This window comes from Hippoglossus hippoglossus, chromosome 10, assembly GCF_009819705.1.
Source record: "Hippoglossus hippoglossus isolate fHipHip1 chromosome 10, fHipHip1.pri, whole genome shotgun sequence".
Lineage (NCBI taxonomy): Eukaryota > Metazoa > Chordata > Actinopteri > Pleuronectiformes > Pleuronectidae > Hippoglossus > Hippoglossus hippoglossus.
This window is the reverse complement of record NC_047160.1, coordinates 24,463,762-24,483,186: the sequence shown is the minus strand read 5'-3', so window position 1 is coordinate 24,483,186 and position 19,425 is coordinate 24,463,762. Positions and strand designations below refer to the sequence as shown.

The window sequence follows — 19,425 nt, the reverse complement described above, 5'->3', positions numbered from 1 at the left end:
TCTACTTTAATTTGTCAGTGTCATTATGTTCTCTTCTCCGACTTCTAACTTCTTGTCTCTATCATCTCAGGCACGTTGTTTAGACGCTTTGAAAAAATATAAAAACCCAAATAACGGAAAACTTTCCCCAAACTCTCAGTGAACGTTACTAAGATTCCACCTCAAACATTTCAAAAACAACAACCACACAACACAAACACAAATAGAACCGCCACAGTGCCTTGAATACACTATAAAACTGCTAAATGTCAACCAATTAATTAAAGCCCCCTTCAGTTTCGGTCTCAGTCTCAGTCAAACATGCAAAACAACCACATTTACTGCCGTCCGGACTCGTTACTCGGCTGTGGAGCCGGCAGCCAAACATCCAAACAGCAGAAGAGAAACAAAAGGACTGAAGACGTGAACCCGTCCAACTCAATCTAACAAAGCAAAGCTACTGTTCTTCCGGCCAAAAGCACGAATCTGCAGCCGTGCGTCATCGCACTCGCTGTCTCCAGGTGGAGAATATTTATGAATATTCGAGGGAATAATCACGTGGACTCCTGCTGGTTCATCCTCCTGGGGACTATGACTTGAATCGGTCGGTATTTAGTCGGCACAGCGTCAAGAGAAATTGCTGTAATTATGTGAATTTGTGGCGAGTGGACATACACATCAAACCCAATGTGAAAACAGAGGAGTAAACAACAACAATGCGTTTTTCCATGGGGACGAGTGAGCTTGTAACTTGGCTCCTGCGACAATGTATATTAGCATGCTAACAGTTGCTAACATGCGACACTGTTAACATGTTGAAGTTTAGCGTGTAATGTTGTGTGCACCTTTAAATTTCTATACTTTGATACTTTTACATTTGCACATTTCTCTGTACGTTTATATTTAAACGTTTTCTTTATTGATTTCTCTGATAGTTTTATATAGTTTTTGTAAATGTCCGAGGCCCATCGCTAATGTGTGTGTTTTCTCCAGTACAACGATGAGTCTAAGTATATATTTTCTTTAATGTCGCTAACTGTACTTGTTCATTAACGTGACTATGTGGTGATGTAACATTTGTTCCCTGTCGCCAACACTAATGTCATAAGAAGTTTTCATAATGAGTCTCTGTAGTAGAACTGTACTTGATTGACAGGGAGGCTGGTGCTGCTAATTACTGTTTCTGCTGTGATTCTGCAGTTTTTGTTCCTGAAAGGAGGTGGGTGGAAAACACGGACTGTAGTAAAGTGTGTATATTGCAGCTCACGACTTCTACAAAGTGTGGAGGAAATAGCGTTTGAATAAGTGATCTTTGATTTTGTAAGCACATATTAAAGTTGCTTATTAGCTGTTACTGTTAATCAAACAAATACCTTAATTAAGAACCACTTAATTACCTGGACTAGAGGTGAACTACCGGCCCCGGTCACTTCATCTCCCTCCCGCCTTCCTCTTGCTTATTTGCCGAGGAGCAGGTATTTGCAGATGAAGTAAGCATCATGTAAGGTCAGTCAGTGCTTGTGATTAGTTTGGAGAGCGGCTCAATACATGGATTTGTTTATCTCTTTGGCTGCATCCACAGGGGGCAGCTCCACACCCCCCCCCGCTCTGCATGGTAACACCAACACAGTCGATCACGCCTCAGCCACAACACAAACGAAAACAAACACCAACGTCTGCATGTTTTCCAGGAATCTAGAAACCACACAAAAGCACAATAGCACGAGTCCCTGGCGCGATATTTATTGTTTTAAAAGCTCAGTGGGGAATCAATCATTACAGGATTGACAGCTGGTAATTATTTATGAAGGGAAATGTTTGGTTTTTCTCCCCAATTTGCCGGCGTCCTACTGTTGTAATAGTTTCTTTTTCTTTTTACAACACGGCGAGGATCTGAATTGACTGCGTAGTTTTGCTGTTTGATAAATCTAACAACACATCTTCCAACAGGGACTCACTAGTGTGTGTGTGTTTATGGGACTTTGAAATTCATTTTTACTTCCCATTATATTACTGTTGGGTTTAAAGTTTCTCTGCGATGTCGAAGCTTTTAAGACACAATACGGTCGTATAGGGGTTGTATCAACATCGCCACAACATGGGAACTGGGAATTTTAAGGGTCAAGTGAGAGTATGAAGATGAACCATCTATTGATCTATCCATCCATTATATATACCGCTTAAACTTTGAGGGTTCGCGGGGGGAGCTGGTGCCAATCCCAGCTGAGATTGGGCGACCTGACCAAGAGGCGGAGTCTATCTTGGACAGGCCGCCAGCGGATTGCAGTTCCAACATAAAGAGGCAACCATTCAGACCTGGAGAAAACCCACACAGACACAGGGAGAACAATCAAACTCCACAGACACCGACCGGGAACCGTCAGCCTTCATGCTGTAAGGCGGCAGTTCCAACCACAGCAACACTGCGCCGCCTGTATGAAGATGACACTGCAGGGAACTGTTCTAGTGACGTACTCAGCAGATTTGTCCGTGAGCCCTGTGAGGAACGTTGTCCCCCTTTCATTGAAATGTGCACCATGTGAGCTGATAATGAATCCAACAAGCTCCTAAAGTTAAAACAAGCCAGAGTAAAACATACTAAACACTTTCATGTTGCAAACTTATGTGCAACTATTTGAGAAGCAGTAAACTTTTTGCTTTTTTCCAAGTTGCCAACTCAGCTTTTGGTCATAATAAACAACTGCTCCTGGGTTTGAGTCTGCATTTTCAATATCGCTCCACCGAGAGTGAAATGGTACCGGAGCCGTGGACGGCACCGTCCTTCCGACCCACCGCGCTGGTTGCGTAAGTCGCAGTCACACTTCTCACTGAGTCACTTCCACAGTCACCTCGTCGATCACTGTCGCCTCAGTTCTCAGTCAGAACATGTGCTCGCTCATGGAGTCAAGCCGCAGTTTGTTGGTTTATCCGCCTGTCGAGATTTTAAATTGAGTTTTTGAAGAGTTTTGCATGGGCAGCTGTGCTCTGATGCTTTCTCTCTGTCTTTCTGTCTCTGAGAATTTAGTAAAGTTTCTCTTGTACTTTGCAAGTGTATCAACCAGCTGTCCCACCAGAAGTATCTGAGACCTGCACCCATTGGACGGCACTAGCTGTCAATCACATGGTATCCATGAGTACGTACGAGTGAATTCATGTACGATACATTAGTACTTATACCCATAACAACATTATTACATGAATACTTAATGATCTCTGGTTTGACTCCCACCATTTTGATCTAAACTACAGGTTTCCTGATTGAATCTTTCACGTTAGGACGTTATCGTGGCGACTAAATCTGTCATAAACCACTGCCATCTCCATGTTAGCCTCTGGGACATGAAGTCAAAGTAAACGTTAAATACATTTCCCCCAAAGATGTTCGTGTTTCTGTTCAATTTGGTTTGAAATAGTTATGAAACATCATGATTGACACATGAGACTGACCAGCGATTGGTCACGCATGTGAGTGGGCGGAACCTCGATACCTCAGGTCCACTCCATGGTCACTGCTGCTCAGACTCTGACTCCAAACGAGGCCAAAAGAGCAGGAGCGGTGGAACCGATATCCAGGACAGTTCGACTTAATTTTGGGATTAAGATGAGATGTCGTCCATCTTTATTTACAGTCAAAGGACACACACACACACACACACACACACACACACACACACACACACACACACGTAAACAAAACCAGTCATGCAGTCGTCACTGGTTGTTTTCATGCGAGCGGAGGCAGCATCAGCTGATAACAAACCGTCAGCTGTTCCATCGTACTGCACCGAGCCCTTAAAAGAAAAGGTCCCTGAAGGAATTCCTCAGGGGGCGTTAAATACGTTCCAACATCAGCACCCTCCAGTTAAAACATCACAGACATGACAGCCCCATGTGCATCCCTGCTGGAGGGAGGAGAGACAGAAACATTCACAAACTGCGGTATTTTAATTTAAAATGTAAGAAAATATGTTTTTCTGCAGCTGCGGCTGAAGCACAAATGTTGTTTAGCTGCAGGGGCGAGTGTTATCGCTGCAGCATAATCTGAGTAATAAAAAACGGACCTGACAGGGCCAGCAACAAGCATGTTTTTATCTGTTTATTTATTTATCCTGATTATGTTTCCTCTGTCAAAATAAATCCGCGCCGTGGACTTTACTCACAGAGATTTGCAAATAAAAAAACACCTCCTGAAATTAGAGCGGAAAGTAAAAACCTAATTCCAGAACCACACACCTGCCTGCTGCTCACTGACATCGACAACATCTGGTGCGTCAGCTGTGAGGTTGAAAAACACATCTCAGATAACATCTGGACCTCGGGAAGCAACAGCGAAGTGATGTTTTCATTTCAGATTAATACGGCGTGCATTTATTCATAAATAAACACAAATAACTGAGTGTAGATTGTGTATTTGTATAAATATTAAGGGATGCGAGACCAGTGCCAGTTTTTCGATGCTGCGTTTAATGATTTATTTGATTATTAATAGTCATTGAGAGTGTGGAGGGACAAGGACAGAAGAAAAAGAGTCAAGATTTAGAGTTTTGAGACTAATACCATATTTCTATCGTAATCCACTCGGTATCAATGCAGCTCTCCGGGGAGGCGGGGCACTTGCAGAATGTTAAAAAACAAACATTAAAGTTTGTTGATATATTTATACTCTACGTTTTGTCTGGGGAAAATAAAACTATCTTTCACATGTTATTTTTGGTTATAAACACAACTAAAGACTAAAGTATTTCACGTGGAATTGAACTTTGGACTTTCCTCTCTTTTTTTTTAAATAACAAGATTCAATTGGAAAATACAGTCTTAGTCACAGGTGTTCATTTTGGATAATGAATCATATCAAATCTCATATTTATACATCATATATAATATTTTCTTATCCTATAATGTATATCATATAATATATCATATCTAATAAGTAATACAATATCTTATATCATATATTATACATCATATAACATGTAAAATATATCATTTATCTTAACATCTCGTATATCATATATCATATTATGTATATCCTATCTCATATCATATATGTCCATGTATGTCCACATTTTCCCTAATCAGTTTGTAAATAAAACTTTTTTTAAACTTGTTTGTATAATTTGTCTTTTCTTTATTTACATGTTCGAAATAAATAAATAAATCGTATATATATTATAACTAATGGCCACAAGGAGTTAGAACTCCAACTCCCATAAGGCGTTGCGCGGCTGAATGCTGTGTGTGTGTGCGTGGAGAGAGATGCGGAGTGTGTTGGAGGCGGAGTGTGTTTGTGTGTGTGTGTGTGTGTGAGAGTGTGTGTGTGCAGCAGGAGGAGCCGCCGACACAAACCAGTGATTCAAAGGGAAGACGTCGCTCTCTCGCTGGGTTCGGAGCCTTGAATCGCAGCGGAGCAAACCACCGGTTCATCTGCGGGGCTTTTTTTTTTACACATTCAACGTGGACTCGAACCACCGACACTGCACCAGCGAGCGGCAGCGGCGGCACGGACCTGCAGGAAGCCGCCCAGCGAGCGGAGCCGCGAGGAGGTGAGAGGAGAACCCGAGAGGAGAACCCGAGAGGAGAACCCGAGAGAGACGTTTCAAACTGGGGCGACAACACTGGAGCGGGCGGCGCGATTGAAGTTTACGGAGCAGTTGTGTTACAATGTAGCGACGCGGCTCGGTTCCGTTTGATCTCCGGCGGCTTCTCCCCCGGAACACTGCTCGTGAACACGGTTGCGCGTTTTATTTGTAAAGCTCCCCCCCATAGGTGCGAATTGTTTCCCCATGTGAAATGGGTGAGGTTAGTCCGCTCATACAAAAGACTTGCCTTCTCAGTCAACTGGAGACACACACACGCACACGCACACCCACAGACACACACACACACACACACTATATTTACATCCATGCACGTTCTATTCTGCAGAGTTGTGTTGTTTTGTAGACAGGTGGGTGCAGATCTATAGAAGCTCGTGTTATTTGGCAGCATTACAAACTACCCAGCAAGACTGATGACTGTGCGTGCGTGCGTGCGCGTGCGTGCGCGTGTGCGTGTGTGTGTGTCTGGGCTGTGGCATATTTGCATTTTGCTCCAGAAGCAGCAGGAGACAGTGATGAAGGGGCCACAATGAAAACTGCATTTCTTCATAGAAGAGCCGTAAATCAGATTCGAAGGAGCCTGCATGTGACTCCCAGTAAAGATCCACAGTCCTGATCACCGAGCATCACGTGTCTCCCTCTGGTGAACTCCTGCCACCTTGTTAAAGGGTTTGTTAAAAACCCCCGTTTCAGAGGTGGGGTCACCTTCCACTTCCACTTCCACCCATGTGAGCGAGCGACCCCTGTGAGTGCAGGAAAAGAGGGACCCCCCCCTCTCTCTCTCTCTCTCTCTCTCTCTCTCTCTCTCTCTCTCTTCCTCTCATTTGGACTTTCTTTTTTCTCGTTTCCCTGCTGGAGTTCAGGACGGATGTGCACTGTTTGGGATTTAAAGCCACATAGGAAGGAAGGTGGTGGTGGGGGGGGGGGGGGATCAGTGGATAGACTGAGAGAAACTGGACGAACCCTTTGCCAAGAGTTTAGTTGCAGTGGCGGCTGTCGGCCCTGTTTTGGGTTGTGGAGGATAAAAGAGCAGCGAAAAAATCCCCTCGCCCACCGTCGGGTCGCTGCAGGAGAAGCGTTAACCCTTCTCTGCAGTTTGTGCATCACAATAACTCACGTCAGCGGGCTGCAGCTTACACAGGGATTTGTTTTTTAAAGGCTTACTAATGTCTCCTCGTGTGGTTGTTTAGTGTTTTCTGGTTCAAGACAATGTCAATCGTGCATTAACAAACATCCTGTGGACTAATTAAAGCTGCGGTTTGTGCATTAGCATTAAGCCCAAACTTGCATTTTGAGTTGTGTCCCCGTTAAGCCTTTGTTTCTGTCTCTGTTTTCCAGGGGAAGAGCCAGGCCGAGCATGTTATTGGAGAAAATGACTCTGCACTGGCAGTCGTCTTTCGTGCTCGTGTAATGGAAACACGCTCCGGTCGCCCTCGGTAGCATCTGAAATGCATCAGCGGAAATATATCAGCAACTCCCATGGCTAATTGTATCAAGCGGTGGTGGCTGGAGTTTGCCAGCGGATGCACTCAAGAGCCGGGTGCCCTGCCATGCCCAGCGCCATGCTAAGGCAACACGCTCATAATAACAAGGAGCACTCGGTTCAACCAGTGGGAAAGCTGTGGAAAAAGTTGGTGGAAAATCTATGGTTTGAGCCTCAATTTTGATTTCCTCTTTATTTTTATTTTTTTAAATTTGACCTAGATATTCCTCCGCTGCTTTCACCGCCATCTGCTGCAGCTCGCCTCCTTTTTCTCTTCTCTCCCTCGAGTTGCACTCACTCTGGCTCCTTCGCGTTGAAAAACCAAGGACGGTAAAGTGCAACCTGCTTTCTGAGAGGGAACGTTTTCAGCCTGCAAAATGGATTTCCGAATTTACAGCTGGCCCTCGTTGGAGTTGAAAATGTGAGGGGCGGAATGAAGGGACCCCTATGAAGTGGAGGAATAGCTGGAACAGCAGCACAAGATCACAATGGCCCAAACCAGTTTGCTGCAGGGGAAGCGCTTTTACTGCCGGGAGTGGGTCTTCCACAAGATCCAGCATTGCCTCCAGGAGAAAACCAACAACCTCAGTGGAGTGACCAGCACTCCCAGCAAGCAGCAGCAGCAGCCGCCGGCGCCCAGCGGGGGTGCGTCCACTCCCGGTAGCCTCACAGCGGGATCTGCAAAGTCAGGTAGCTCCTGGGGGGTGTTGCTGGTGGGAGGGCCGGGCAGCGGGAAGACGGCGCTGTGCACGGAGCTGTTGTGGCCCACGTCTGCGCAGGGAAGCCACCGCGGCCTGCACCAGCAAAGCCTGGCGTACCACTTCTGCCGGGCGGACGACTCGGACACGCTGTGCGTCGGCGGCTTCGTCCGCGGCCTGGTGGGTCAGATCTGCCGCAGCGGGCAGCTGCAGGGATACGAGGAGAAGGTGCGTGACCCGGCGGTGCAGAGCTGTCTGCAGCCTGGAGAGTGTGAGAGGAACCCCACCGAGGCTTTCAAGAGGTGAGGACACCATCACACTGCTCGTCCTCTTTACCCTCCTCTTCCTGTTTACCTTTCTCTTCCTCTCTACCTTCTTCTTAACCCTCCTCTTCCTATTTACCCTCCTCATCCTCTTTATCCTCCTCTTCCACTCTACCTTCCTCTTCCTCTTTACCTTTGTCTTCCTCTTGACCTTTCATGTACACTTTACATTCCTCTTCCTCTTCATCCACCTCCTCCCCTTTTGTCTTTCTCTTTACTCTCCTCTTCCTCTTTACCCTTCTTCTTCCTCCTCACCCTCCTTGTTACAGCGGAGGAAGAAGTCGTCTCTGAAGTTATTGCTGACAATTAGTGGATTGACAGGAAAGGGATTCGGCAATGATCAGTTATCAATCCACAAAATGCATTAATGTGCAGTTTCCTGCTCCCTCACTGTCTGGATTAGCTAAATGCTAAATGCTCTGTATTGATATAGATCTTTTCTCGTCTTGATGACACTCAAAGCTCTTTACAGAACAGTTTTACATTCACACACAGTCATACACTGCATCTATGTGCAGCACTTTTCTCTATGAGAAGGGCAACTCAGCGGATCTTGTGTCTTAAATCTAACATTTTACGTTATTAACTTCATTCTTCACTATTTTATAACATTTTATAGCGATTAAAAAAAATAAATCATCAGATTTATAGTTAATAGCAACAATTGCCTTTTGCAGCAGGAGATGAAATCATCCGGCTTGTTCATACATTTGCTCTGTGGGACTCGTTTTAAAGAATGAAATGTTGCAGCTCCTCTCAGGCAGTTGGTGATTGACTCTGTCAGTTCCAGGTATTGTTGGAAATCCAAGAATTTGCTTTGGCCTGAAATGTAAAATGCAAAGCCAGCCCCTCCCCCTCTCTCTTCCCTCTCCACCTCCTGACCCTGATGCACCCCCTCCCCTGTTTTTTTTTTTTTTTACTGCCGCTCACACTCAGCGCATAGCTCCGCCTCAGCAGCCTCTCCACTCATTTGATGTCATGGTTTTGTTGGTTTTCCCCCCTGGTGGGACATGCTGGGTGGGACTGTCCCTCCCTGGGTCCCTGATTCATGAAAGGTCAGATATTTTTAAGTCACTGCCGAGCTCAGGTGGCGGAGGACTCGTGGGTGAGCAGCGTTGAACCTCGACCGACTCACCGGTTGACTTGAGTCGCCCGGTTGACCTGAACGAGGATGTGAAACTGAAGTACAGTCGGCCTGCGGACTTCCAGCGCCGTGCCCGGGCATGTAACGTGATCGAGACTGTTATTGTAGACGCAGGCTTAAAGGGGCGCTGCACGTGAGCTTGTGTGTGTGCATGTGGGTTAGTTGCACGACTTGTCTTCACAGTTTAGGTCAGGCAGTCTGTGCAACACAGGCTGGAATGCAGCACTGAACACACACACACTCACACACACTCACGTTTCTTGTCTGGCCATCTGGTGACGCTTATTGCACCATCGCCACATCACACACCGGGCGGGGAGGAGGAGCAGAAGTAGGTCAAACGTTCAGCAAGGTAAATCATTTTTTTTAAATGCTCACCAGAGTCAACAGCTCAACCTGCGCTCCTCTTTTCTTTTTCTTTTTTTTCCGAAACACACTTGTTCTCAAGGAAGTGAGAGCTCCTCTTGTCATCTGCTGGTAATCACGCGGCCGGCACCGGCGACTCTGACTTCAGTTTGACCCTCTCAGATAAAAGGCAGGTTATCGTGGGGACATAAACAATCGAGCGGGCCCCAGCGGAGTCGGACTTCTCACTTCAGCTCTGCTCTGTGTCACGCTGCATGTCAGAGGGTCCGTCCGCCTGAGACGGTCGCATGACCTCGACGCTGCCTCGCGAAGGAAAAGACTCCGTTGCATTCGTCCCCTCGGGCCATGAATTTGTCGGCAACAAAGACGGCGTGCTTATCGCCGCCGGCCTGTTTTGTTTGCGAGGCACAAAAGCAGTTGTGCAAATGCCTTATCGCCATCTCAGGTGTAAAAGCATCCCAGGCACTGTTGTACACTGATAATCTTAACGGCTCCCCTGCCGTTCTAGATGCTATCTGGTTTCAGGAAGTCGAGATTGTCGACTCTATCTGGCAGTGACTTAAGAAAAATGAAAGATATAGATGCATGTAAAAGTTTCGCTATTATTCGAACACTAATTTATATCAAGGATAAAGATTCAAAGAGGGCTGCATGCTTTATTTTGATTGGACAGACTGTACTTGATAGTTAAACAAGTTTAATTTACTTAAAGCAACACTACGCAACTTTGTACAGCGCCCTCTGCTGCCACACGTGGTGATTAATTCACTCCTTGTCCCGGCAATTAGTTTAAGTTTAAGGGCTGTGTTCGAAATCACCCAATCCCTAACCCCCACTTTACTAACCAGTGTCTTCTATGTAGAGGACTATAAAGTGAGCTCATTGGCTAAAGAACAAAAACGCCTTCAGACACGTCTCGGCGCATTTTCTCTCTGCAGGTAATTACGTCATTGTCGCAGGATTTAAACGAACAACAACAACAACAATATTTCCCGTCCGAAGATCTGCAGTAGCTTTTAAATGTTTATTTTACACTTTTAGGTAAAAAAAAAACATGTTGAATGAATGTGTTTAAATGTAGAAATACACTTGTTTGTCTCAGTTTGTGCTGTGATGAGCTGCTCTGCTCGTATTTACATTTATAAGACGGGTCGGTCTGTTCCTGTTGCTCTTTCTCCTCTCGTCTCTCTGCCGCGAGCACAATGCATGATGGGATATGCTGCTCGGTTAGTGACCATCGGTTGTGCTTTTCACGATGCATTGTGGGAAACAGTGAGTGCGCTATATATGGCACACAAAATTAAATCCAACATTCATACAGCACTGCAAAATGGCAAACTCACTATGGACACAGCCCATAATTGTGTTTAGAGGAGCTCTGACTGTGGATATTACCCATGATCCCCGGCTTCCTGAACCAGAAGAGCTGCCGCTGTAACAAACACACAAAACCTTGTTCACAATTATTCAGATAAACACAGTTTTTTTTCATGACTTCTAAGACTTTTTGACTCACCGACTGTACTCACATGCTATTTTAAAGTCTTTCTGACACAGATGTTTTAATCCCCCCACCCCCGAAAAAACCCAGCCCTCTTCCAGCTGTGATTTGAAAGGTTAGCTGGTGGCTGAATGCATGAGGCCCTGCCAAATTCTTTAGCCTGGTCAAAGACAAACAGCTCTGTTTGTTGATAGTAATCAGTCGTGTGTTAATGCATTGAAACTGGTTCAGACACGGGGTTTTACGTCCACGCTGTGCAGCCTGATCGTTGCCTTTTCCCGTGTGTACGTCTGCAGCCAGAGATAACCAGACTGTCTACACTTTAAATCTGAGTCTATAAATCCCCTCACACTTGTTTGCACGTTTTATTGCTGCATTTGTTTTACCTCAGTTCTGTGGTTTTATCACCGCGTAGCATTGTAGATGAAAACAGCCAAACGATATGAAATCTAACATCAGAAGTCGTCAGCAAAAGTGTAAATGTTAGTAAAAGTACTTATTAAAAGACAGATGTACTCAGTGCTGTAGTTTAGTAGCTTGAGTAAGTTACTTAATTTGAATTATTTTATAGTTTGTGTGGTAAAAATGCAACATATTTTACAGCTTATCACAAGTTATCTGCACAATCTGGATTTGTAAACGTCAAAAAGTTTATATAGTAGTGTCAGTAGTAGCACTAGTATCTGTAGTAGTAATGTAGTAACTTTAAATAGTGTAGTACATCAATGATATAATGTAGTACAATATTATAACAATCTCTCTGAACTTCTATTAAATCCTCTTTATTGTCCAACAGTCACATTCTAATTTATTTAAGTGTAAAATATTTAAAGTTCAACTCATGAAATCAGCATTCGTAGTGTGAGCAGAACTTTATATTTGGAAACGTGGTTGTTGGGCTGAGCTGTGAAATATAATAATTTATTGGTTTTCAGCAGAATCATATTTTAGGGGAAATTATAATATTTTATTATTCTACAAAATGTTATTCTTCAAAAGAGGAATTTCTCTGCACATGCAGAATTTGACGTACTGTAATAAATCTCGACGCAACACATTTCTTTTATCATTTTATGGAACAAATCAACATCTGAAACTGTACTTATCCCGATATTGATATCTGTCATTTATCACCGAGCCTTCACCGAGCTGCCTTTCCGTTTCATCTACCACTAAAAGTCACGTGATGCATTAGTCGGACAGATTCCTGCCAGCAAAGGTCATGAGCCCCGGTTCTGCAGATAAAAGCCAGTTTCACCTTTCAGTTTGACTTTCTTCTGCCGTGGCGTAGCAGGAACTGACGTCTTGTTCAAACGATGAACGTGGTGCATCGCCTCGCCTGCTCAGACGGGTCAAACTCATTGCCGTCGCTGCTATCTCGCAGCGTTGGTACTTGGAGGGCATCGTCAAGGATTTTATTTCCAGACAAAGCACATTCCTCTGTGTCATTAGCCTTATCAAAGGCCACTGCCGTGTTGTGACTGGACCCAGAATGAATTTGAGAGTTTTAAAACGAGCAGTCAGCCGCCTGTCGTCCAACGTGCTTTACTTTCTCCCTTTAGGACAAAGGGGGGAGCTTCAAATAGGTGGAATTAACTCAGTCATGTGGGTCAAACTAAAGGCTACAGGGTTTTCTTTTTTTTGCTGATGGGACAAAGCTGCCTTTTAGTGTAGGTGTGACTTTTTGTGGATGTGCTGTCGGGCTGTTCGCCACCGAGCAGCATGAGACAAGTTTCTATTTCTTCTGTAAAGGGCACAGGCTTCACATATGATGAATGACCATGGCTTGAATTTGAAAAGTTCCTCGGCAGTGGTTTTATTCCCTCAGTGAGCACGAGGGAGAATATGATCCTGATATTTTTATACAAGATGATTCAAAATGCTAATTTCCCGGCAGCCACATCAAACGTTTCTTTAGGTTTGTTCGTCACTTTGTTCCAAACTACTGTTGATAATTCAGATACACAATCAAAGCAAATTAGATCTTTTCTCGTTTTAATAATGATAAATTCATTTATATAGCGCCTTTGTTTAAACTCCAAACAGTTAAAAGTAAATGACAACTCTGTGAACATAAATATCGGCTTCTTTTAAGTTATCGGCTCACAGCAAACTTTTGAAAAAACACTGTTTGATAAGTGACTTCCAGTTGTTTTCATTGCTGTTTGTCTTTTAGCAGGATTGCACAAAATCTACTGAACCGATTGAACTCAGTGGAAGATTTGGAACAGAGGCCCCAGAATGAACGCATCAGTTTTTCAATCACTTTCAACATAGCATTTTTTTGGACATTTGCACTGAATTTCCAGGGGAATCATTTTGCATCTTGATGAAAAAAGGGACATTTATGTGACTGATATCTGAGTTTGTGCCATTCGGTGCAGCTTGATTAAATTTAATGATACTGTTGGGTCTTGGTTTGAGTTACATTCTATTTTGCTCTTGTAATGTAGGAAACTGTGAGGTGTGGAGATATAAATATAACGAAGATGTTTACAGCGGTGACGTGACGTCCTGTGGTCTAATGTTGACCTAAGTGAGAGAAACCCTGTAATAACGTGACGTAAGTGAAAACAGTTCGTTCACCAACGTGCCTGTTGTTCTCGTTTGGACACATTTCAGTCTGAAGTGAAACCAACCACGACATGATTTTATATGATGATGACGGAGCTCTGTAGTTTCTCTCCCCCCTCATCTCATTGTGTTGACTTTTTAACTGTTGCACGTTGGGCGGCTCTTCTTATTGGGGTTAAGAGACGCTAAATGAAAGCGGCCCCGGTGCCTTTTCATGTGGTGCACGGCTGTGGAAAAACCTGCAGCCGATTAGGGCCACATTTTACCGAAAGCAAAAAAAAAAAAAAAAGACTCAGCGTGACGCATCAACTCCAGTTGAGCAGATGAGGAGAAACAGCGGCGCTGGTGCGACTGCAACGATGACTCAGCAATCTGAGGTCAGCCTCTGTCTCCACACCACTGGCGGCTCCTGTGTGTGTGTGTGTGTGTGTGTGTGTGTGTGTGTGTGTGTGTGTGTTTTGTGTTTGTGTGGATGTGCCGACGTGCCTGTGTGGGCATATATAACTCATTCATATTATTTCTATCGCACTCAATAAATGTACTCGTAAACTGTGATGCTCACGCTCGTATATCGGCTCGTAAAGACAGAATTAAACTTAAGATTCATTCACGAGGATAAAGAACAGTTGCATCTTTATTTCCAAACAAAAGTTTAGTCTTTTTAAACATGGAGCATCTAAAAAATGTGCATTATATGTTCCCAGAGTCAAAGGTCAAGTGTTCACGTTGCTCATGTTGTCCAACCAACAGCCCGTAACCCGAAGATACTCGGTTCACACAGAAATACAGTAGATAAAAGCAGCAAATCCAAATGTTTTGGAAGCTTTGAACAGTGAATGCTGAGGATGTTTGCTTCAGTGATTTCCTTCATGGTTAAAGCCCCCGACAACCGTCTCATCAATATTAAATATTCATCAACAAACAAGCAGCTTATCTGCGTCATCAGCGCAGTGAAGCTGTGGTTTCATCAGATCCCATCGTCCATGTCGGCAGCACAAGTAAATAAACTTCACTACCGCCGACGCTTCTGAATTCTGATTGGTGGATGTAAATATGCAGCGTCACCATTTTCCAACTGGGTTTGCCGATTTCAAACCAGTGAGAAAACCAAACGAAAGTAGTCGGACACTCTGAGCGCTTCCCTCTGCCAAAGCTGATTAGCCACTTTATCGCCATATTTCACGTACACGTATTGAGTTTGTATATTTATACATTTGCTATATACAATGCTCATATTAAACGCAGGTATATAGTTGAAAGGAATATTTGATACCGCACAAAATCCAGATATTAGCAGTCTACACACAAAGCAAAAACCTCGTAATGTTAAAGAAAGAGGAAAAACAAACAGACTACATGTCCCACAATGCATCTTATAAAAGATATGTGCCAACGTCTCATCTAGAGGAAAAGGAGCAGAAGTCCCACCCCGTCTGAAAAGTTTAAACGCCTTTTGTTGCATCAGGTCCTAATGGGTTTATCCAGTCTGCTCCAAAAGTTAATGGGTCCTTCCCTGGCTCCTACTTCACCTTTCCACCAAGTTTTCCACCAAAACCTCCTTGGCAAAGGTTAAAAATAGAAATGTGTCCGCTCTATTTTCGGCAAAAATTTTGTGCGGTTATTGGAAATAAAACATGTTTTCAGTTCCCTTAATCAAATATTAAGATTATCGCCTGATGATGATTGGTTTCCTCAGCACCAGATTGTTGATCTTTCCCGTGCCAGAGCGCTCACACAGCTGCCCTTTGTTTCTAGAAGCCTTTTCAGTTGAGACGAAGCCTCGTATGTATTTTCAGAATCAGGCCTCGGCCGGGCTCTGGACGTCCTGCAGGTTTTTTTTTACACGTGTAGAAAACCTGGCCGAGAGGTGTGTGTTTTTTAACGTGTCGAGCCTCTTTGCACAGATGCCGTGTGTCCGTGCCGCGGAGCGTTTTGGAGGCAAACCCCCGGCGAGAGAGCGTCGGCAGGGAGACGAGCGAGGGAGGGAGGGAGGGGGTTGAGAAGGATGAAATTTCAGATTCCTTTGACAGTGTTGGATGGCTGGCCAGGAATGCACACCTCGTCTGGGTTGGGAAGAGCTTTGGGGATTTGGAATAGTTATCTGAGGCATGTGTGCTGGCTGGAAAAGACGTCCGGCCTGTTTACACTTGTGCAAATCGTTAATGGCCTGAGTTATGGAAGTAAACATGTGTTTGAATTTGAATGCTTTCATTCATTGTAAATAAAGCTGTTTTCAGACGTGAGCTCCAGAAAATTGGGACATTTCTGGAATTTGGCGCGGCCTTGGTAGAGCACGCAGGAGGCAGGACGAGACGTATACATTTCCTTTTACATGTCGACGTCCTCTTCTACGTCTAAGGTCACTTTTATTTTCAGTGCCTTACTGGGTTGATCACAGTTTAAGGGCACAGTGAAAGGGGAGGGGGGGGGGGGCAAGAGTTCAGATGGTCAATTCTACCAGAATTCCTATAAAACAATGTGATCACTGTGTGTGACCAGTCCCATGATGATGATGATGATGAGAATCAAAAACATCATAAGACTTAATCTTTATCTCAACGATCACCAGTTATCAATTTAGATTTTTCAGTTTAGGGGCACTATGAAGGGTCGATTATGAGGAACCACTTTGGGCTTGTTCTTGTTTGGGAAAGAACTTGTTAGTGTGTGTGTGTGTGTGTGTGTGTGTGTGTGTGGGTGAATCCCCCAGATTTAGCTGCCGCGTGCTCCTCACATCCACCCCCCCCCCCCGCCCCGCCCCGTCCCCGACCGTCTCCAGTCTCTGGGACAGCTGGAGGCACTCTGCTGCTCTGGAGTCAGCTCGGAATTGATTGTGCAAATCCATTAAGCCAAGATCAAATTCTTGCATTGTCCAGCGTTTTAAAGAACGGCAGAAACAAGCACTTTTTAAATACTTAGAGCACCATTCACAAGTGATCGGTTTCTGTGCCGGTGTGTGATGTCGGTGTATGAGGTGATCTGCGTTTGGGGCGCGTGTGGGGAAACGCTCGCTTTGGGTCACGTACAGGGGCGCAAACGTGCTGGAGGGCTGGATATGTTGGTTCAGGATTGGCATCTCTCTGTTTTCATATATTTTGACTCTTCTCTGTGTCCATACATCGATTTGTTAGTGGCCACGACCTCAATATCAACACTGATCACTACTTAATGATTGATGCTTTGCTCAAATTAGAAAAATCTGTCCTCATAGCTGCACGTATTCATTCGTTTAGCCCGTCCTGAGTTCGCTCGCTCTCTTCTCCTCCATCTGGTCCTCTGGCACACACACACACACACACACACACACACACACACACACACACACACACACACACACACACACACACACAGTGACACATCTGCAAACTCAAACTGGGTAAAACAACACAATCTGGTCTTCGCAAAAAACACGAATGACGTCAGTGATTATTTGCATATAGAGCAGCAGACTCATATCCAATCACACGTGGTCATAGAAGACGCGTCCGTGATGCATTTCAACACCAGGTGTGCACAGACGGACTTAAGGGCTGTACACGTGTGATTGGATCTCTCAGGATTGAACTGGGCCAGAGATTAAAATATTCCAAACTGAAGCCGTCTCTCTTAAAACCTAAAGCTGCTCATGTAAGAAATACCGAAGCGAGGAGAAGTTGTTAAACTCTTTGCATTGTTGGAATAATGTCGCCATGGGTTTTAAACTCATTTGCGTCTAGACATGATGTAATTGTTTAAGCACAATCAGATTTTTTTTTTTTTTTTTTTACAGTCGTTATGAACAAATTACTATAAAGGCTGTTTCTGTGTTTTTGGAGAGAAACTAATTTACCGCTGCCGTGTTCACATCCTCAGAGGTTTATCTGTCTAATGAAAAAGACTCAGCACAAACTCATGTATATATGTCGTGTGAGTGCAGCTGGGCTCCTGTGTAACTAAAACCATTGATTTGTAAAAAAATATATACTTTGAATAAGAAGCTTTAGTCGATGCAAAAAACTGTCATGAAGCTTTAGTTCCGCAGATTAAATGGAAACTGGAGCGAGATGAAAACAGACGGAGAAGCAAAGCGGAGCAAACAGCCAGTAGTTGTTCCTGTTGTCAGTGTGATTACTTTCAACAAGACTGTGATTGCGACACCTTTATGCATAATGTAAGAATCGTATAAGTAAGAAGCCGCCAGATACTCATCTCCTTCACTTTGCTGGAGCCTGAGTCAGCTGCTGTCGTCCGGCGCTGCGGCACTAAGCTCTCCTGACTTCACAAAGACGCTGAGCAGGCCTCCTCCACATTGACCCGATGCTAAATGAAGAGATGGACGTTCCGCTAATGAAAAGACATCTGGTTTTCGATCGGCAACGGCGGAAAGCTTTGTCAGGATCACCTGCTCGCCGTTTTTTTTTCCATTCAGCGGAGCCGTGTCAGGACCACACATTGGGTTGTATATTTCACCCCTTGTGCCGCGTCCCGGTCGGTGTTTACGTGTGAGTGTGTGTGTGCGGTGATGTTTGGTTCTGTGGTGTGGATCTCAGGCCCCGCGCCCGCTCTAAAAAGTGAGCTGTGTAAATTTGTAAGACTCTGGCTCGGAGCCCGGCGCGGCCCAGACATCTCCACTAAACGTCACACTGAAACCCTCACTTTGCACATTGTGGAGCGGCGGCCGCTCAGAATGACAGATGGCGAGTGCATCGGATGCATCTGACACACACACACCCCTCTCCACCCTTTCTTGTCTCAAATAGCAATCGGCGTTAACTTGAGCAATATGCTGAGGATCTGAGTGAGAACCAAAGTCGCGTTGTGTGTGGCTGATTCCCTTTTAATTCTCTGGCTCAGGTGCTGCAGGTTTGTGATGCAAACTAAATCTGCTTTTCCCTGAGCTGATTCTCTCTCCATCTCCCGCGTCCCAGGGAGTTTTCTTTGTCCGCGGCTCTTGTCTTTTGACTCTTTGACAGCCCTGAAAGTAGCTGAATTGTTGGAGAAGAAAGGCCCTTTGTTTTGCCCACTTGCTGTCACTGTGGATTTGATTGTCTCAGTAGGCAGCGTGGCCTCAGACACCATTCACGCACACACTCGCTCACAGTCACCCCCGTGGATGGACATTCCTTTTGGCGAGGCTCCCAGATGGCACCGCAGGTTCTCTGCGGGGCCGCGGACATCAGAAGCAGTGATTGACCGTGTTTCTGAAAGGCTGAGCAGCATCATGACGGAGGAGCGTGGAGGGTTGGAGAGACTTAACGCCGCTTTCATTTCCTGCTGAGAGAAAGTTATGAATACGAGCTGAAGATTGTTGAGGCTTTGCCGAAACAGGTTAAACTGCGCTGGATTGTGTCAAGTGCTGAAAAGTTAATGGAAGACAACAACGATCAACAACCTTTTTATTCAGTCATTCTGAAAAGTGAGAATTTGCTGCTTTTCTTCATCACAAAGTGAAGTTTGTCGAAACAACAATGGTGATTGGCAGAAGTTGCTTCAGGTACCTGATACCAGTGTTAAAACAATTTTACACTGAAATCATTCAATTAATAAAAAACAAAAGAATTAGCAGCTTAATAAATACAAACTGTATTTGGTTGCAGCTCTAATTGCATCTCAGAGTGATTACTAAAGAATTATATATCATGTAATGCAGTCTAAGATAAAACTCTTATGACAAAGAAATGTTATTGAGGCTAATAAAGAACAGTAAATAAAAAGAAGAGACAAATAAAACCGAATATATAGATCTAAAAAACTTAAAATTGTAAATAAAGAGTACAAATC

The 19,425-nt window shown here is 44.5% G+C and overlaps 1 protein-coding gene across 1 annotated transcript in view; it reads left to right on the top strand.

Annotated features, from left to right (window-relative positions):
- The first annotated feature begins 5,220 nt into the window (after positions 1–5,220).
- The window catches only part of ankrd50 (ankyrin repeat domain 50), a 36,564-nt gene continuing 22,359 nt past the window's right edge, over positions 5,221–19,425 (top strand). The window contains exons 1-2 of the mRNA XM_034598052.1: positions 5,221–5,522; positions 6,915–8,059. Coding sequence (XP_034453943.1) covers positions 7,548–8,059 — 512 coding nt within the window. The 5' untranslated portion in view covers positions 5,221–5,522; positions 6,915–7,547. The remainder of the gene's footprint in view (positions 5,523–6,914; positions 8,060–19,425) is intronic.